General features: G+C 40.2%; 1 protein-coding gene across 1 annotated transcript in view; it reads left to right on the top strand.

The window, feature by feature from the left end:
* The first annotated feature begins 258 nt into the window (after positions 1–258).
* Positions 259–13,347, top strand: part of LOC144265408 (atrial natriuretic peptide receptor 2-like) — a 38,379-nt gene continuing 25,290 nt past the window's right edge. The window contains exons 1-7 of the mRNA XM_077818049.1: positions 259–312; positions 1,336–1,432; positions 3,807–3,939; positions 6,454–6,577; positions 8,553–8,657; positions 9,323–9,425; positions 11,172–11,317. Of these exons, the coding sequence (XP_077674175.1) occupies positions 259–312; positions 1,336–1,432; positions 3,807–3,939; positions 6,454–6,577; positions 8,553–8,657; positions 9,323–9,425; positions 11,172–11,317 (762 nt within the window). The remainder of the gene's footprint in view (positions 313–1,335; positions 1,433–3,806; positions 3,940–6,453; positions 6,578–8,552; positions 8,658–9,322; positions 9,426–11,171; positions 11,318–13,347) is intronic.

The following is a 13,347-nucleotide window of genomic DNA, read 5'->3' as shown; positions in this document are numbered from 1 at the left end:
CAGCGCCTGGGTACTTGGAGGGGAGCGGCTCTGTGGCTGAGATAACAATCTGGTGCCTCCTCACAGGTGCTTTGCTTGGGATAGTGGGGAGATTCCCACTGCACAAAGGGAAGGGGAAAGGAAGGAGGACAAATAACTGCAGCAGCTAGAGCTGTGATCAACCCTGGCTGGCTGGCAACCTGTGGGGAGGGGAGAACCCAGCTGAGCTGCAGCAGCAGCAGCCCTGAAGCTAACTGGGCTTGATGCCTATTTGGGACCATGGGAGCTGCCAAAACACCTGCCCCTGGGCTCCGAAGCCTCCTCAGTTTACTGGTAGGTAAACTGCATAGATCCTTCTCCTATATGGTGCGTAGTCAAGAATTAATGATATTGTATTGCAGTGGTTGCTATTACTACTTCTGAATTACGGATTGTTCCTAATATATTCTATTTCACTAATATAGATAGGAACAGTTGGTTCTACTCTCCTCCACTCGTATGCAGAAGACAAATGGCAGAATCTATTGGAAGAAAATATTCTATTCTGCTAATATATAGGAAACTAATTAGGAGAATATGTTGCATTCTATTCCACTAAATGTATGGAACAATCATTAGAGAACACATTAGAAGACTATATTGTATTCTATTTACTGTTTTACTAATATGCAGAATATAATAGAATACATAAGAAGAATATATCATATTGTATTTTATTCTATTCTTCCAATATATAGAATAGCAGAATACATTAGAAGAACATGTTCTATCATATTCTTTTACTAATACCTAGAAAAAAGCGGACTATTCTATTCTTGTTTACAAAGTATAATATATCTTATAATATATCCTGCTGTTTTTCTGCTATATACTTTGTGTCCCATCAGTTGTGATTAATATATTCTACTTTTATTAATAGAACATAGTATGCATTAATAAAATACTATTAAGAAAAAAGAAATTCTAAAAAAATTCAGTATAACTTTTACATGTTATAAAACATGTTTATATGTATTTATTAAGGCTATTTTATATAAAAATGATTTAAAATTAAAAAGAAAAGGAAGAGAAGATTTGGCTGGAGAATGACATTTAAAAAGCACACAAGCTGAGTTCTGTTTAAACCCAGAGCACAACTGGATTAGCTGAGTTCCTCTTATTGTTTTAGAAATAATTTCTGGGGGGTCATGTGGGAGTATAATGAACCCGTAATCTAGTTTTTGAGCATTTAGGTTATTCCTGGCTGTGATCTTTGGTCCAGAAAGTTGGAGAGACTTTCTATTTTAAGAGACCAGACTTTGTAGACAAAAATTCCTCTGTTTTACAGGATTATTGGTATGTTTTTTTCCATGGCAGGTGATATTAGTTGACGGGTGGCACGACCTGGATAACAGCGACTATGATTGCTGGCCCCTGGAAAAACCGGATGAGTATAACATGCTTGACTGTGGAGGTGAGTGGGTTCCATAGTTGCTCAGGGAAGATCATCTCTGCCTGCTAAGGAAATGGATGAGAATGTGAAAATTTAAGTAATGAGAATAATTCCTAATACATCTCAGGTCTCAATCCTAGTGGAAAATATTTCAGTCAGCAGCAACATCTCTTTCCAGATGAATTAAGTCAAGGAAAGTGGCCAGCACACATGTACTTCAGAATAAATATTTGTCTGGAGCACATCTGTTCCAAAGGGAACATAATTAGAATGATTAAAAAAGAATGAAATCATTGTCTTCAAGCAAGGAATTTTGTTTGACATTAGAAAAAAAATAAACAAACAGCCTAAACAAAACAAACAATCAGCCCTGCATTGCAGCCAGATAGTATTTAGTACTTGCTTCAATTTTACCATGCCTGTTTCAGATTGGATGGGATTTATTTAAACACTAAGTCAAAAAGTGGAGCCTCTCCATATGTATTTTCATGCTTTGATTCCCCCCCCACCTCTATTCAATAGACACAAATAATGAATCTTAGATCTTTATACACCTACAAATAATACTTCGAAAGATGAGTTTCTAGTGCAAAAGAATCAGAAATGTAAAGGCTACTTGTTTGAAACTCAAAGTGTTTTTTTAAAGCGTTTAGAAGTAATCAGAAATAAGAATCGAAATGATGAATTCAAATAAGCAGTTATATAAATGCTGGAAAAGGTTAGGGATGAAATGCAACAACTTCTGACGTACTGCTGCAAAGAGAAATAACAGGACCCAATACGACAAGCTATAAACTGGTAAAACTTCCATTGAAGTCTGGGTACAGACTGAAGGCTCAGGCTCAGAATGTAACATAATAATGTTAACATTGCCTCAAAGTTCAGATCAAATGGTGAAGTTCAAAGAGTATTGACTATAAACTGGATTTCACATCTCTGTTATCCACGATTCCTTTGGTGTGCATATGTATCTATTAGTGAATAGACTTAAATAAAGGGATTTGCTGCTGTTGTGAATCCTTTTCAAGGAAATAAAGCCTTTTGCTCTAAGAAATTTATTTTGACCGCTCACCTAGCTGCCATGAAATACTCTCAACCTAAACAATTATTTTACCTTTTAATGATTTGTTATGATTGTTCTTCTAATGCTGTTGACCCAAAAGGATTGTTTCTTTTATAATTAACCCTTTTATATCTGAAAAGGGAATTATGTGCAGAAACAAATCGTTTAGATTACCATACGGTATCCAAATGAAGAATATTCTGATAAAGGAAAACTCCAGTGTAATAGAAGAGAAGTTCTAATCACATCTAATTATAAGGAAAAGGAAATCACTACTGAATAGTAACACTTACTCACATGAGTAGTCGTGTTTAAGAAGACTACTTGCTTAAGTAAGGACTACTCATGTGATTAAGGGTTTTCAGGAATTGGCTCTGTGTGTACTGATTCCTATGCTTTGTTCAGTGATATACCCTCTGAGAAAGGAGGACTGTATTTATGGCTTGACATAACCAAGAGATTAATAAGACTGGGACTTTCCAGCTTGGAAAAGAGACTAAGGAGAGATATGATAGAGGTCTATAAAATCACGACTGGTGTGGAGAAAGTAAATAAGGAAGTGTTATTTACTCCTCATAACACAAGAACTAGGGGTCACCAAATGAAATTAATAGGCAGCAGATTTAAAACAAACAAAAGGAAGTACTTCTTCACACAACACGCAGTCAACCTGTGGAACTCATTGTCAGAGGATGTTGTGAAGGCCAGGACCATAACAGGGTTCAAAAAAGAACTAGATAAGTTCATGGAGGATAGGTCCATCAATGGGTATTAGCCAGGATGGGCAGGGATGGTGTCCCTAGTCTCTGTTTGCCAGAAGCTGAGAATGGGCAACAGGGGATGGGCATCTGGCATTGGCCACTGTCAGAAGACAGGATACTGGGCTAGATGGACCTTTGGTCTGACCCAGTATGGCCGTTCTTATGTTCTTAACTGTTACTAGCAGGAAAACAGTGTAAATCAGGAATAACTGCACTGCAGTCAGCTGCGTTACACTGGAGTGAAATTGATACAAGTCAGAAGAGGATCAGGCCCACCTGAGCAAAGTGAGTAGGGTTTGGTCCTAAATTTCCAAGTGCTCTGATTAGTTAGCTTGCACACTGTAGGGATTTTTTTTAAAAGAAAAACATTCTTCTCCAATAGGTGTTATTTTGGAACTACCTGTACACTATACATGGGGAAATCCTTTGGCCAGCAGTAATGACCGGAAGAATATTTGTAAAAACATTTACATTTCAATTGGATTTCTACTCCAGAACAATCTGTCCAGTTGCATGTAGCTGTAGTAGGTTAAACCAAACATGTTGACCCATAACTGTGTGTTATTTCTAGGTCTTGAGATGGCCTGGGTCCAAAGACCTCCAGAGAAGGCTGTGAGTGGGGAATTCTTCAATGTAACTTATGCAGTCTTTGCTTCAGATCACTTTTACCACTATGCTGTGCAAAACGGAATCCTCTCTTACAGGTACCACCTCCTGGTGCAGGTTTGTGTGTAGACAAGGTGTCAATGGATTAAGCTCCTGGGAATGGGTAGGCCACTGGTGTACTGAGACCACTGCCGATCACGTTGACCAATATTGTCCCATTGTTTACTTGTACTCCCCCTTTGCGTTCTCTATGTCCATCTGCTGTTTCTTGTCTTGTATTCATATTGCAAGTTCTCTGGAGCAGGGACGACCTTTTTGTTCTGTGTTTGTACAGTGCCTAGCACAATGGGGCCTTGGTCCATGACTGGGGCTCAAACATGCTATGGTACTACAAACAATAATTTGTATTAGTAATAATAATCACTGCTGCTGAATAGTTGGGTGGTGCACAGGCTATAATATTTGTTATTCATCTCTCCCATCCTCAACCCAGACTGCTTGTTTCATCCCACTATTACGTCTTACCTTTTACATACTGAGATCACTGGGGCATGGATATGTTTGTTCAGTGTCTAGCACACTGGGACCCAGCTTGGTTGTGGCCTATAGGTCTCAATATGAATAATAATACCAATAATAATTGTTAATGCACAACACACACATTAACTACAGTATGGACCCAGGCCTGTGCCTGTTGAAGTCAATGACAAATTTCTGATTGACTTCAATGGGGCCAGAATTTTCCTAGTGTATCTAGATCAACACACTTACAGAAACTTCTACAAATGTAACTTTGTATAATAAGGCAAAATCGAGGGATTAACATGATGCCATTGTAATGACAAGTATTAAAGCTAAGCAGCTTGTGACATTGGATCACTGAGATGCATATTTAGGCCCCAATCATGTACTATGATCCATGCAGAGCAATGTAGGATTGGGGCCTTAACCTCATTTCACCATTTTCTATGTTGTTTTTAGGTATTTGGTGGATTAAAAAAGATGGTAAATGCAAAAATTCAAATTACACAGAAAATGTTCCCGTGCCCTCCTACGTGTTCATTTTTACAAGATCCGATTTGTGAGAGTAGTTCTTCAGAGAGAATAGTTTTTACATGTTCTTTAATATTTAAAGCTGATATTCAAGATTGTTAGGTGGGGAGGAATTTTGACAGCATAGGCGGCTTTAATCATGAAGTTGTATTTTGTTCATGTGGGTACTGAGGGCTTTTGCATAAACTTTAGTAATGATCTGTAATAATAATGGTAAAACTTTTCTTCATTTTCCCCAAAATATTCATAGCTATAATGTCATAGCAGTAAATTATAGCATTGTGATTATATAGCCATAAAATAAACTTTCTTCAATAGCTGGAAATAGGATTATTGCTACAGTCTTTCCAATGGGACTTGTGCTCCTATATCATTTAGGAACGCTTGAAAATCTCACTCTGAATGCATTAATAATACACACAGGTATCAAACACTCGAAGACAGGACCCTTAGGCACCAGTTCAACAAGACGCCTCTTTTTAAATAGGGAAGTAGTCCGATTAGCATCAGTGGGATGCTGCCTTGCTTAAAGTACCTGATCCCAAGGCCATTGGAGTCAACAGGAGTCATTCTATAGAATTCCCAGGGCTTTGGATTGGGCCCAAAATGAGACAAGTACTTAAGCGCTTCGCTGAATGGAGATCTTAGAGTTTAGGGGTAAAATGTTAAAAAATGCGCAAGATTTTCAAAAGTATTTAGGTGCCTGAAAACACAGATAGGTGGCTAGTGGGATTTTCATAAGTGCCTAAGCAGGTCAGGCGCCTAACTCCAAGTTTGGAGCTAGGGGAAGTCAATGTGAGTTAGGTGCTTCAGCACTTTTATGAATGCTACTAGCCACCTAACTGCATCTTTAGGTGCCTAAACCCCTTTGTAAATCTGCCCTTAAGACACTCTTGAAAAATTTACCCTAGGTGAACCTTAACTCTGTCTCTTTAAAATGTATTCTCCTTTTATAACACTACTAATTACTTGTCAGTTAATACAATTTGCAATAGGATAAAAACTGTTCTTTTAAATAGAGCTTTGAATCCAGTAACAGTACACTATATAAAGTCTTTAGATTTTAAGTCTCAGTCATATCTACAAAGTAAGCCACACTTGAAAACAATCAGTTACGTTATTTTGAAGTAAAGAATGTTTACAATGGAATGCCTTGAAGTTCAGACAGACAATCACTCATTTGAGATGGTGCAGAGACTATAAGTAAGATGGACATCATCAGAAGTGGCATTAGGATCTGAGCCAGGGTTGTGCGGCCAAGATACCCCATCTGGTGGTGTTGTCAGGGTGGAGGGCCAGGTTGAGGTGTTGGCAACTGCTGGAGGATTAACAGCTGCCAGACCTTTTCTGGACCAGACGATGGCCCAGTTGATAGCAGAGATCCATCGCTGTGGGGTTATTTCCACACACAGCAAAACAATATAAAGAAATAGCAATGTGTCTCCTGCTGTGTATATCTGTGCAGTGTAAAAAACAGGACTTCATTACATGCCCGTTAAATTTTTTTAGGAATGAGAAATGAATATAAAATTATCTTTGTATTTTAAAAAAATGGTTAGCAATGCTGCAGCAGCCAAGAAGTTCTGTGAAGAACAAGAGTGCCCTTCCAACTGGAAAGATGCAAATGGAGAGAACTGCTGTGTCCATCACGCTAACATCCACTCCTGCCCTTTGGCCTTCATGGTTAGTACAATTGGTGTGTCTGTTCTGCATGCTAGATGAGACACTTTAATAGCCAGGATCAAAATAATGAAAAATGGAGGCCTAAAATTAGGCCCCTAAGTCCATATTAGGGCCTGATCCAAAGTTCATTAAAGCCAACAGAAGGACTCCCATTGATTTCAGCAGGCTTTGGAGCAGGCTGCTAGAGACCAAACGAAGAGCCTGATTTCCAGAAGTTCTGAACATTCAGCTGTTTCCATTAAAATCAATGGGAGTTGCTCAGTGACTTGCAGAGTTGGGCAGTATATGAACTGGTTTTATCATATTTGATCAAGGTAGAAAAGAATTCAAAGGCCAGACAATAAGCTCCTGATGGCTGACTTTGCACTGGAAGCAGAATCCATCCATTTCTTCTGGACTCTGTTAGAGTACTTGTACTCAAACATACTGGGTGAAATCCTAGCTCACGGAAGTCAAGGAGGGTGTTTGTGCTAAATTGCAGAGGGGGACAGTCTGTTCCTCTTCACTTTGTGTACTTAACATATTTAAAATGGTGGCACTGGAATGACGTGTTAGAACAGTTTAGTCTGTTTGTATTTACGGAGGGCCAGATAGTACCCATAGGACCTGAAAGGACAGGAAGTTCTACAAGATTCCACTCATGACATTTTTAATGTATTCTTTCAGCAGGAGAGAAGGCTTCACAGGGGAAAGCACATGTCTAGCCCATGAATCACGTTCATCTCACCCAGCTGCATCTTGTGTCTTCACAGCAGCTGCAGCCCTGCTCCTTGCCAGGACAGCTCCATTGGAGCCACTCTGTTAGGGGTTCCCCGGCTGACCTCAGAACTTCCCCTTGAAGGAAGGGGGCTACAGAAATATCATCCAGCCTGTGGCTGTGTAATCTTTTGGCTGGAATCTCCACTGGCACGGCACAGCACAATATGCATCCTGCCAGCATGCCCAGTCCTCCCTCAGTCTGCCCACTGGCTGCCACGTCCCTCAGGATCACTCCTGTGTCCGCACACCACCCTCTGTGGGAAGAGAGAGGGTACGCTGTTGTGGAGGTGTTCTACCCCCAGATCCTTGTGGGGAGGGTGAGATCAGTGAGTGATTCTAGCGCAAAGGCACCACCCCGCCTCTCGCTTTTAAAGTTGGAAATATTTTTGAGCTTTCCTGCTTAGACAAGGCAAGCCTCTATAAAGTAGCCCCCATAGAGCAAAATTGCTGCAGGAAAGTGGGTTCGTGCTACTGAATGGATAGTTACAAATAAAGCTCTTTCCATTAAGCAGTAGCTTTCAATATGGTGTCATCTTTTCAGGTCGGTTTTACCTCAGCTAGCATGAGCAATCCATTTCTTTTTTGTGTACTGTATTTTAAAGTGCGTGAATAGAAATGCGTGAATACATATCTGAAATTTAGCAATCAGGATTATGCCATTTAAAAACCCATGATCCTCAGACAGCCATTATAATTCGCAGTGCTGCAGCTGCTGGGAAATTAAAGTCTATTCAATCTTAATGAGAAATGCTCTGGAAATAGGAACTTTCATGAAAGAAACACCATACCCCATAGTTGTCAAAAGCAGAGCTGCAGTGAATCTACCATGTAGAGAATAAAAACTTGTGGACGAAATTCTACTTTTAGTTACAGTGAAATAAATACAGAATAACTCCATTAACTTCAATAGAGTTATTCCAGATTTAGGTGCCTAAATGAGATGAGGACAGAATATGGCTCATGGACTTTAAGTGAGTGAGAGTTTTGTGGAATTTTAAACTGGACTATCAGTCCAGGTGCTCCCTTCTATTTGTTTGTGTTTTATTTTAGCACACAATAGTGTCATTTATGATTGAGCATTGTCATAATGAATAATATGTTGCTAGTTATTGGAATAAAGCACAAGGCCCCCAAAGAGTACTAAATTTAAGAGTATTAAGGCCTGGAATTTTCCTTGTTTTATTATCTATTGAAATAACTGCTCTGTTTGGTAAAGGGGAAAGGTGGAATATGTGGTCCGTGGATTCCGGATGATGGCCAGATATTTACTCACACCTTATCTACAGCTGGCAAAATGAGTCAGGCAAACTGGACTGCCAAGGTATAGTACATTTACGGCATACTATGCTCTAGACCTTTTTACTAGCAGGCCAGATCCTGCAGTCCTTATATAGGAAATCCACCCACTTATTTCATTCAGCGTTATGTGCATATAAAGGCTGCAGGATAAAGGCCTGATACTGCGAGGTGCTGAGTGCTTTCAGCTCCCAACTGATGTTACTGGGAACTGAGTGCACCTAGCATCTTGTTTCCAGAGGACTGGATGATACTTCGGTTTGTCTCACTTCACTCACTTCATGACAGCTCCGTGAGGGTTGCCAACATGTATCGAAAACATTTATGGAAATAGCTGAGGCTATCTGCCCCCCAAAAGCCTTGGAAGAACATAGACTTTGCCTCTCCCAGAGGCTGACCTATTCAACAGAATTGTATGTGCTGCAGTAGGGTTGGGTGGAGTTACAGATTCCCTCATAGAGAGACAGAGGTCTTGAGCGGCCATTTAGCATCCATTCTGGTAACAATATCTCATGAGGTTTGGAGACAATTGATCTTGTTACCACATGGGCTGACAGGAAGATTATAAGACCTCTATTGCCTGCGAATAGGAAGAAGGTGAAAATAAATCTAGGGGAAAAGAGATTAGATTATTGGTATTGAAAAAAGTCCAATGTATGAAATTTAAAGCAATGGCTGTTTGTTTGGCAGGTAGTTTTGGTTCATGTGGGTGTGACCTCTCTCATCGCACACATCAGGGTTGGGAAAATGCAAGTTGCTCTGGAAGCCAAAACCACTGTGCTCCCTGCAGTAGGTATGGTATGAAATAAAGACTTCTCGTATGTTAGACAGGAATTTCACAGCCCTTCCAATTGTATTGATAGGCTAGAAAAAGCACTCATAGCCCCTTTACAAGTGAATATATCCCATCAAATGTTTCTACAATTCTTTTTCAAACCATTTGAAATCTCTAAAGTTTCTCCAGCTTCTCGTTGCCTGTGTAGGAAATGAGAACCGTAAAAGGCTGCACTTGGTCAAACAGCTGAAATCAAATGCCAGAACCAGCAGCTTCAGGCACTACAAGGCTTATTGGGGTGTCATAGGGATGCAAAACTGTTCTACCACATGGTTTCTTTCTAGTATATGGACATTCATCATCAGACATGAAGCAGGCTAGCCTGAGGCATGACAGCTAACTTGCAAACACAAGTGATCCTTGAGCCTGGTGCTACTGTTCATATAAACCTTAAAAACACTGCCCAATGTAGTACTCTTGTGTTCATTTTAATATCATTGTTAGGCATTCAGAGACCTCTGTGATGGGCATGGTACTGGAATGCAGATTACAATGGAATAGACCTGAAGCAGGCAGAATTATTACCAATTTTTTTCCAAAACATTTTGGTATTTAGGAGATCTGTGCTTTTGCTCATCTCAGTGGCACTAAGTTTTCTCTTGCTTGAGAATCTGAAGCCTGGTCTACACTGTGGGGGGGATCGATCTAAGATATGCAACTTCAGCTATGAGAATAGCGTAGCTGAAGTCGACGTATCTTAGATTGACTTAGAATCACTTACTTTGTGTCCACGCTAGACGCGATAAATCGATCCCCAATAGATCAATCACAACCCGCCGATCCGGCGGGTAGTGTAGACGTGGCTGAGGTACAGCATTCTAGTAGTGAAGATCCATGAGTGAAATACAGACCCCATTGGAATTAATGGAAGTTTTGCCATTGACTTTCACTCTAAAGTATCTAAAGAAATTCCCACTGGGATTATGTTTTAGTAAATGAAATGAGAAAACAGTGATTTTTTTAATGAAGTTACCATTTGCCATTGGCCTTATTGCCTACAAAACAAAACAGACAGCTATTACCGATCTTTCATCTCTTTGAACATCTCATCTGTAAAAATCATGTCTTTCAGGGATACTTTTCAACTTTGTGAGCATTTGCTGATGTTTGGCTTCTCAAACAGAGACACTTCCATATAGATTACATTACATCTGATATCGGTTCTAATTTTCATGAGCATTTGTTTGAAACACCTCCTAGCATGGGTTGGTTTGTTCATTTTGCCTGAAGTTATTCACACTAGTGAATACCAGTCCTGCTGATTGAAAGGAAAGGGGGAAAAGATGGCTTTCTGTTCTCCTGACCCCTAGGTCTCCCAAGGGTTAGGCTGAGTATACAGAGTAAGGGACAGTCCCTGTCTTCAAGAACATACAGTCTAAACAGGCAAGACAGGCAACGAGAAATAAATAGACAAAAGGTAACAACCAAGCAACCCATCTGCAACAACATGGCAAAAGCACTGATGTCCACAGTTAGTCTAAGGTCAGTGTATTTTTTGGGTCCCTAGATTACATTTAAAATCCACATCTTTCAACTGCAGCACAAAGATCCTAGAATTCCTCAAAACCTGTTCCTTCAGATATTTTGTGGCCTCTCATGGGGATCCCCAGCTCAGGAGCCATATGTATTTGTTACTGAATTGAGTCCTAAGAGTGGATAGAGCTATTTTCAAGTATTTTGCTCTCTACATCCCTTTTTGCCCAGTCTGCGGAGATGGTGTTTGTGAAGATGGTGAAGGCTGTTCCACATGTCCAGCTGACTGTGGGGAATGCCCACTGACAGCTGACGCGAGGATAGCAATTGCCTTACCAATATGTTTAGTCTGTGCTGGCTTCATTCTGACAATAGTGGTAAGTGTCAAATGAAATCTTCTTTCTCTTCTTTTATTTCCATCATGGTTTCTTCATTATTTTATTGTTTACAACACAGCTTTTTACAAGCATAAGAATAGGTTCTCTGCTAGACAGAGAACCCCCTGGGTAGATCCAAGGGGGAAGAAGAGAAATGGGAGGAAAACTTGCATCTTGATTCTGGGGCCCATTCTACACCAGTCCTGGTATAGTTTAGAGCAGGCCCACATTGCTGGAGAATGGCTCACAAGGATAGATCAATATAAGGAAAATGCTTTGTGATCCTTTGGGATGGAAAGTGCTGGATAAAGAAAAGAGGATGTATTATTTTTACTTACTCTTTTACTATATTTCTGCAGAATAGGCCTTTCTATTGTTTGCATTCATATAGATTCCTTTGTATCTGAAGGTACATAAATTAATTTCTGAACATTATGGAAAGCTGTTCCCAGGGAAATATTTTCAGATGTATAGTCATGGTATTGATTGTGTACATTATGAATAACTTGCTTGGTTTTAACCCATATGAGCATTGGCTCTTTGTTATGGCAAGGATCACGTCTCTCCTCATGTCACACTGCTGTGGTTGAGATATCTGGAGCGCTCAATCTAACACCTCCTGGTTAATTGCAAGGGAATGAAGACAGAATGCTCTTGCTCAGAGGAAGAAGGATGATCTTATGGTTAAGGCACTGGGTTGGGATTCAGTTCCTCCTATCATACACTTCCTATGCGAACTTGGGCAAGTCACAGTCTCTGTGTGCCTCAGTTCCCTACTTGTAAAATAGGGATAATAGGTACCTATTTCATAGAGCTCTTGTGAGAATAAATCTAAAGTCACAGCCCTGGGAGACACTTAGATACTACCATGCTGAAGGCCATATAATTAGATAAAACTGTGGAATTAGCTTCCTGCTTCAGATTGCCACAGCCCAGATCTGTTACCTTTCCAGTTACAATGCAAGACCTCTTTGTTCTTGCCAGCTTTTTCTAGGGGCAAGAGAGAAATTGCTGGGAAGAGCATTGAGAGACTCTGGATGGGAACTGGAGAATTGTGACTACTTTTCTGAAGGGCATTTTCACGGAAGGAAATTGTTGTTCCGTGTAAATGTGTCCAGAGTCTCTGGTGGACAGTGGAATATTTTACTTCCTAAGATAAAACACCCCAATGTAATGAATTAATTAAATAATAGAAAAGTATCAGTTACACAGCTGTTAAGCCTCTTTACATGTTGCAGTATCAAATGTATTAACATCAAGTAGACTTGATCCTGCATGCCTTCCTTGGACAAAACTCTTATCACAGTGAGAGGGTCGGTATGTGGAGTACAGCATTGGACCCTTGAACTATTGCAACTAGATGAGCATCTTGAGGTTTCCTAAGCCCATTACAGTGGGCCAGTTCTCCTGGTGGTGCAAATAGGCATTGCAGAGATCCACCAGGAGGATCTGACCCCACATGTTGATTCAATGTCGGTTTGTTACTCAAACATTTTTATTGAGGATCTTCCAACATAATACACATCAGGCGACTTCACCTTCCATTTCCCACTTCTTTGCAAGACAGGCTGGAGTTCAATCAAGCTCCAGATTTCCGTGGATAACTTTAAAGTCATCATACCAGTTAGGGAAACAGCTAGCCCCCTTCTCACTTATGCATGTATTAGCTGTGAGTCTCCAGAATAAACCTAATTTACCTATTGTCTCAGATATTCTTTGTTTTGCAGGGATTATGTTGTTTTTCCTCTTATGCTGGAGTGCATGCTAAGTAGCATCTACCTAGCTTCTGCAGGTAGATGCTACTTAGCATTCTCTGCTGCTTGTTGCTTAGTCCATGTATAAACTTGTTTTTACAAACAGAGCTGGAAAGGTCACTTGTATCCAGTTTTCAGCATACAGCAAGATCATAATGCTCCAATGATCCTCTCTCTCATATGGTCTGATCCGGTGGGGTTGGGGGTGGGGGTGGGAGGGAGGGGAGAATGACATTTGTTTACACATTGGATGTTTCCAAGATGTGAAGTGATGTT

This window comes from Eretmochelys imbricata, chromosome 5 (genome assembly GCF_965152235.1).
Source record: "Eretmochelys imbricata isolate rEreImb1 chromosome 5, rEreImb1.hap1, whole genome shotgun sequence".
Taxonomy (NCBI): domain Eukaryota; kingdom Metazoa; phylum Chordata; order Testudines; family Cheloniidae; genus Eretmochelys; species Eretmochelys imbricata.
Note: the sequence above shows the minus strand (reverse complement) of the source record. Positions and strands in the feature narration are given on the sequence as shown.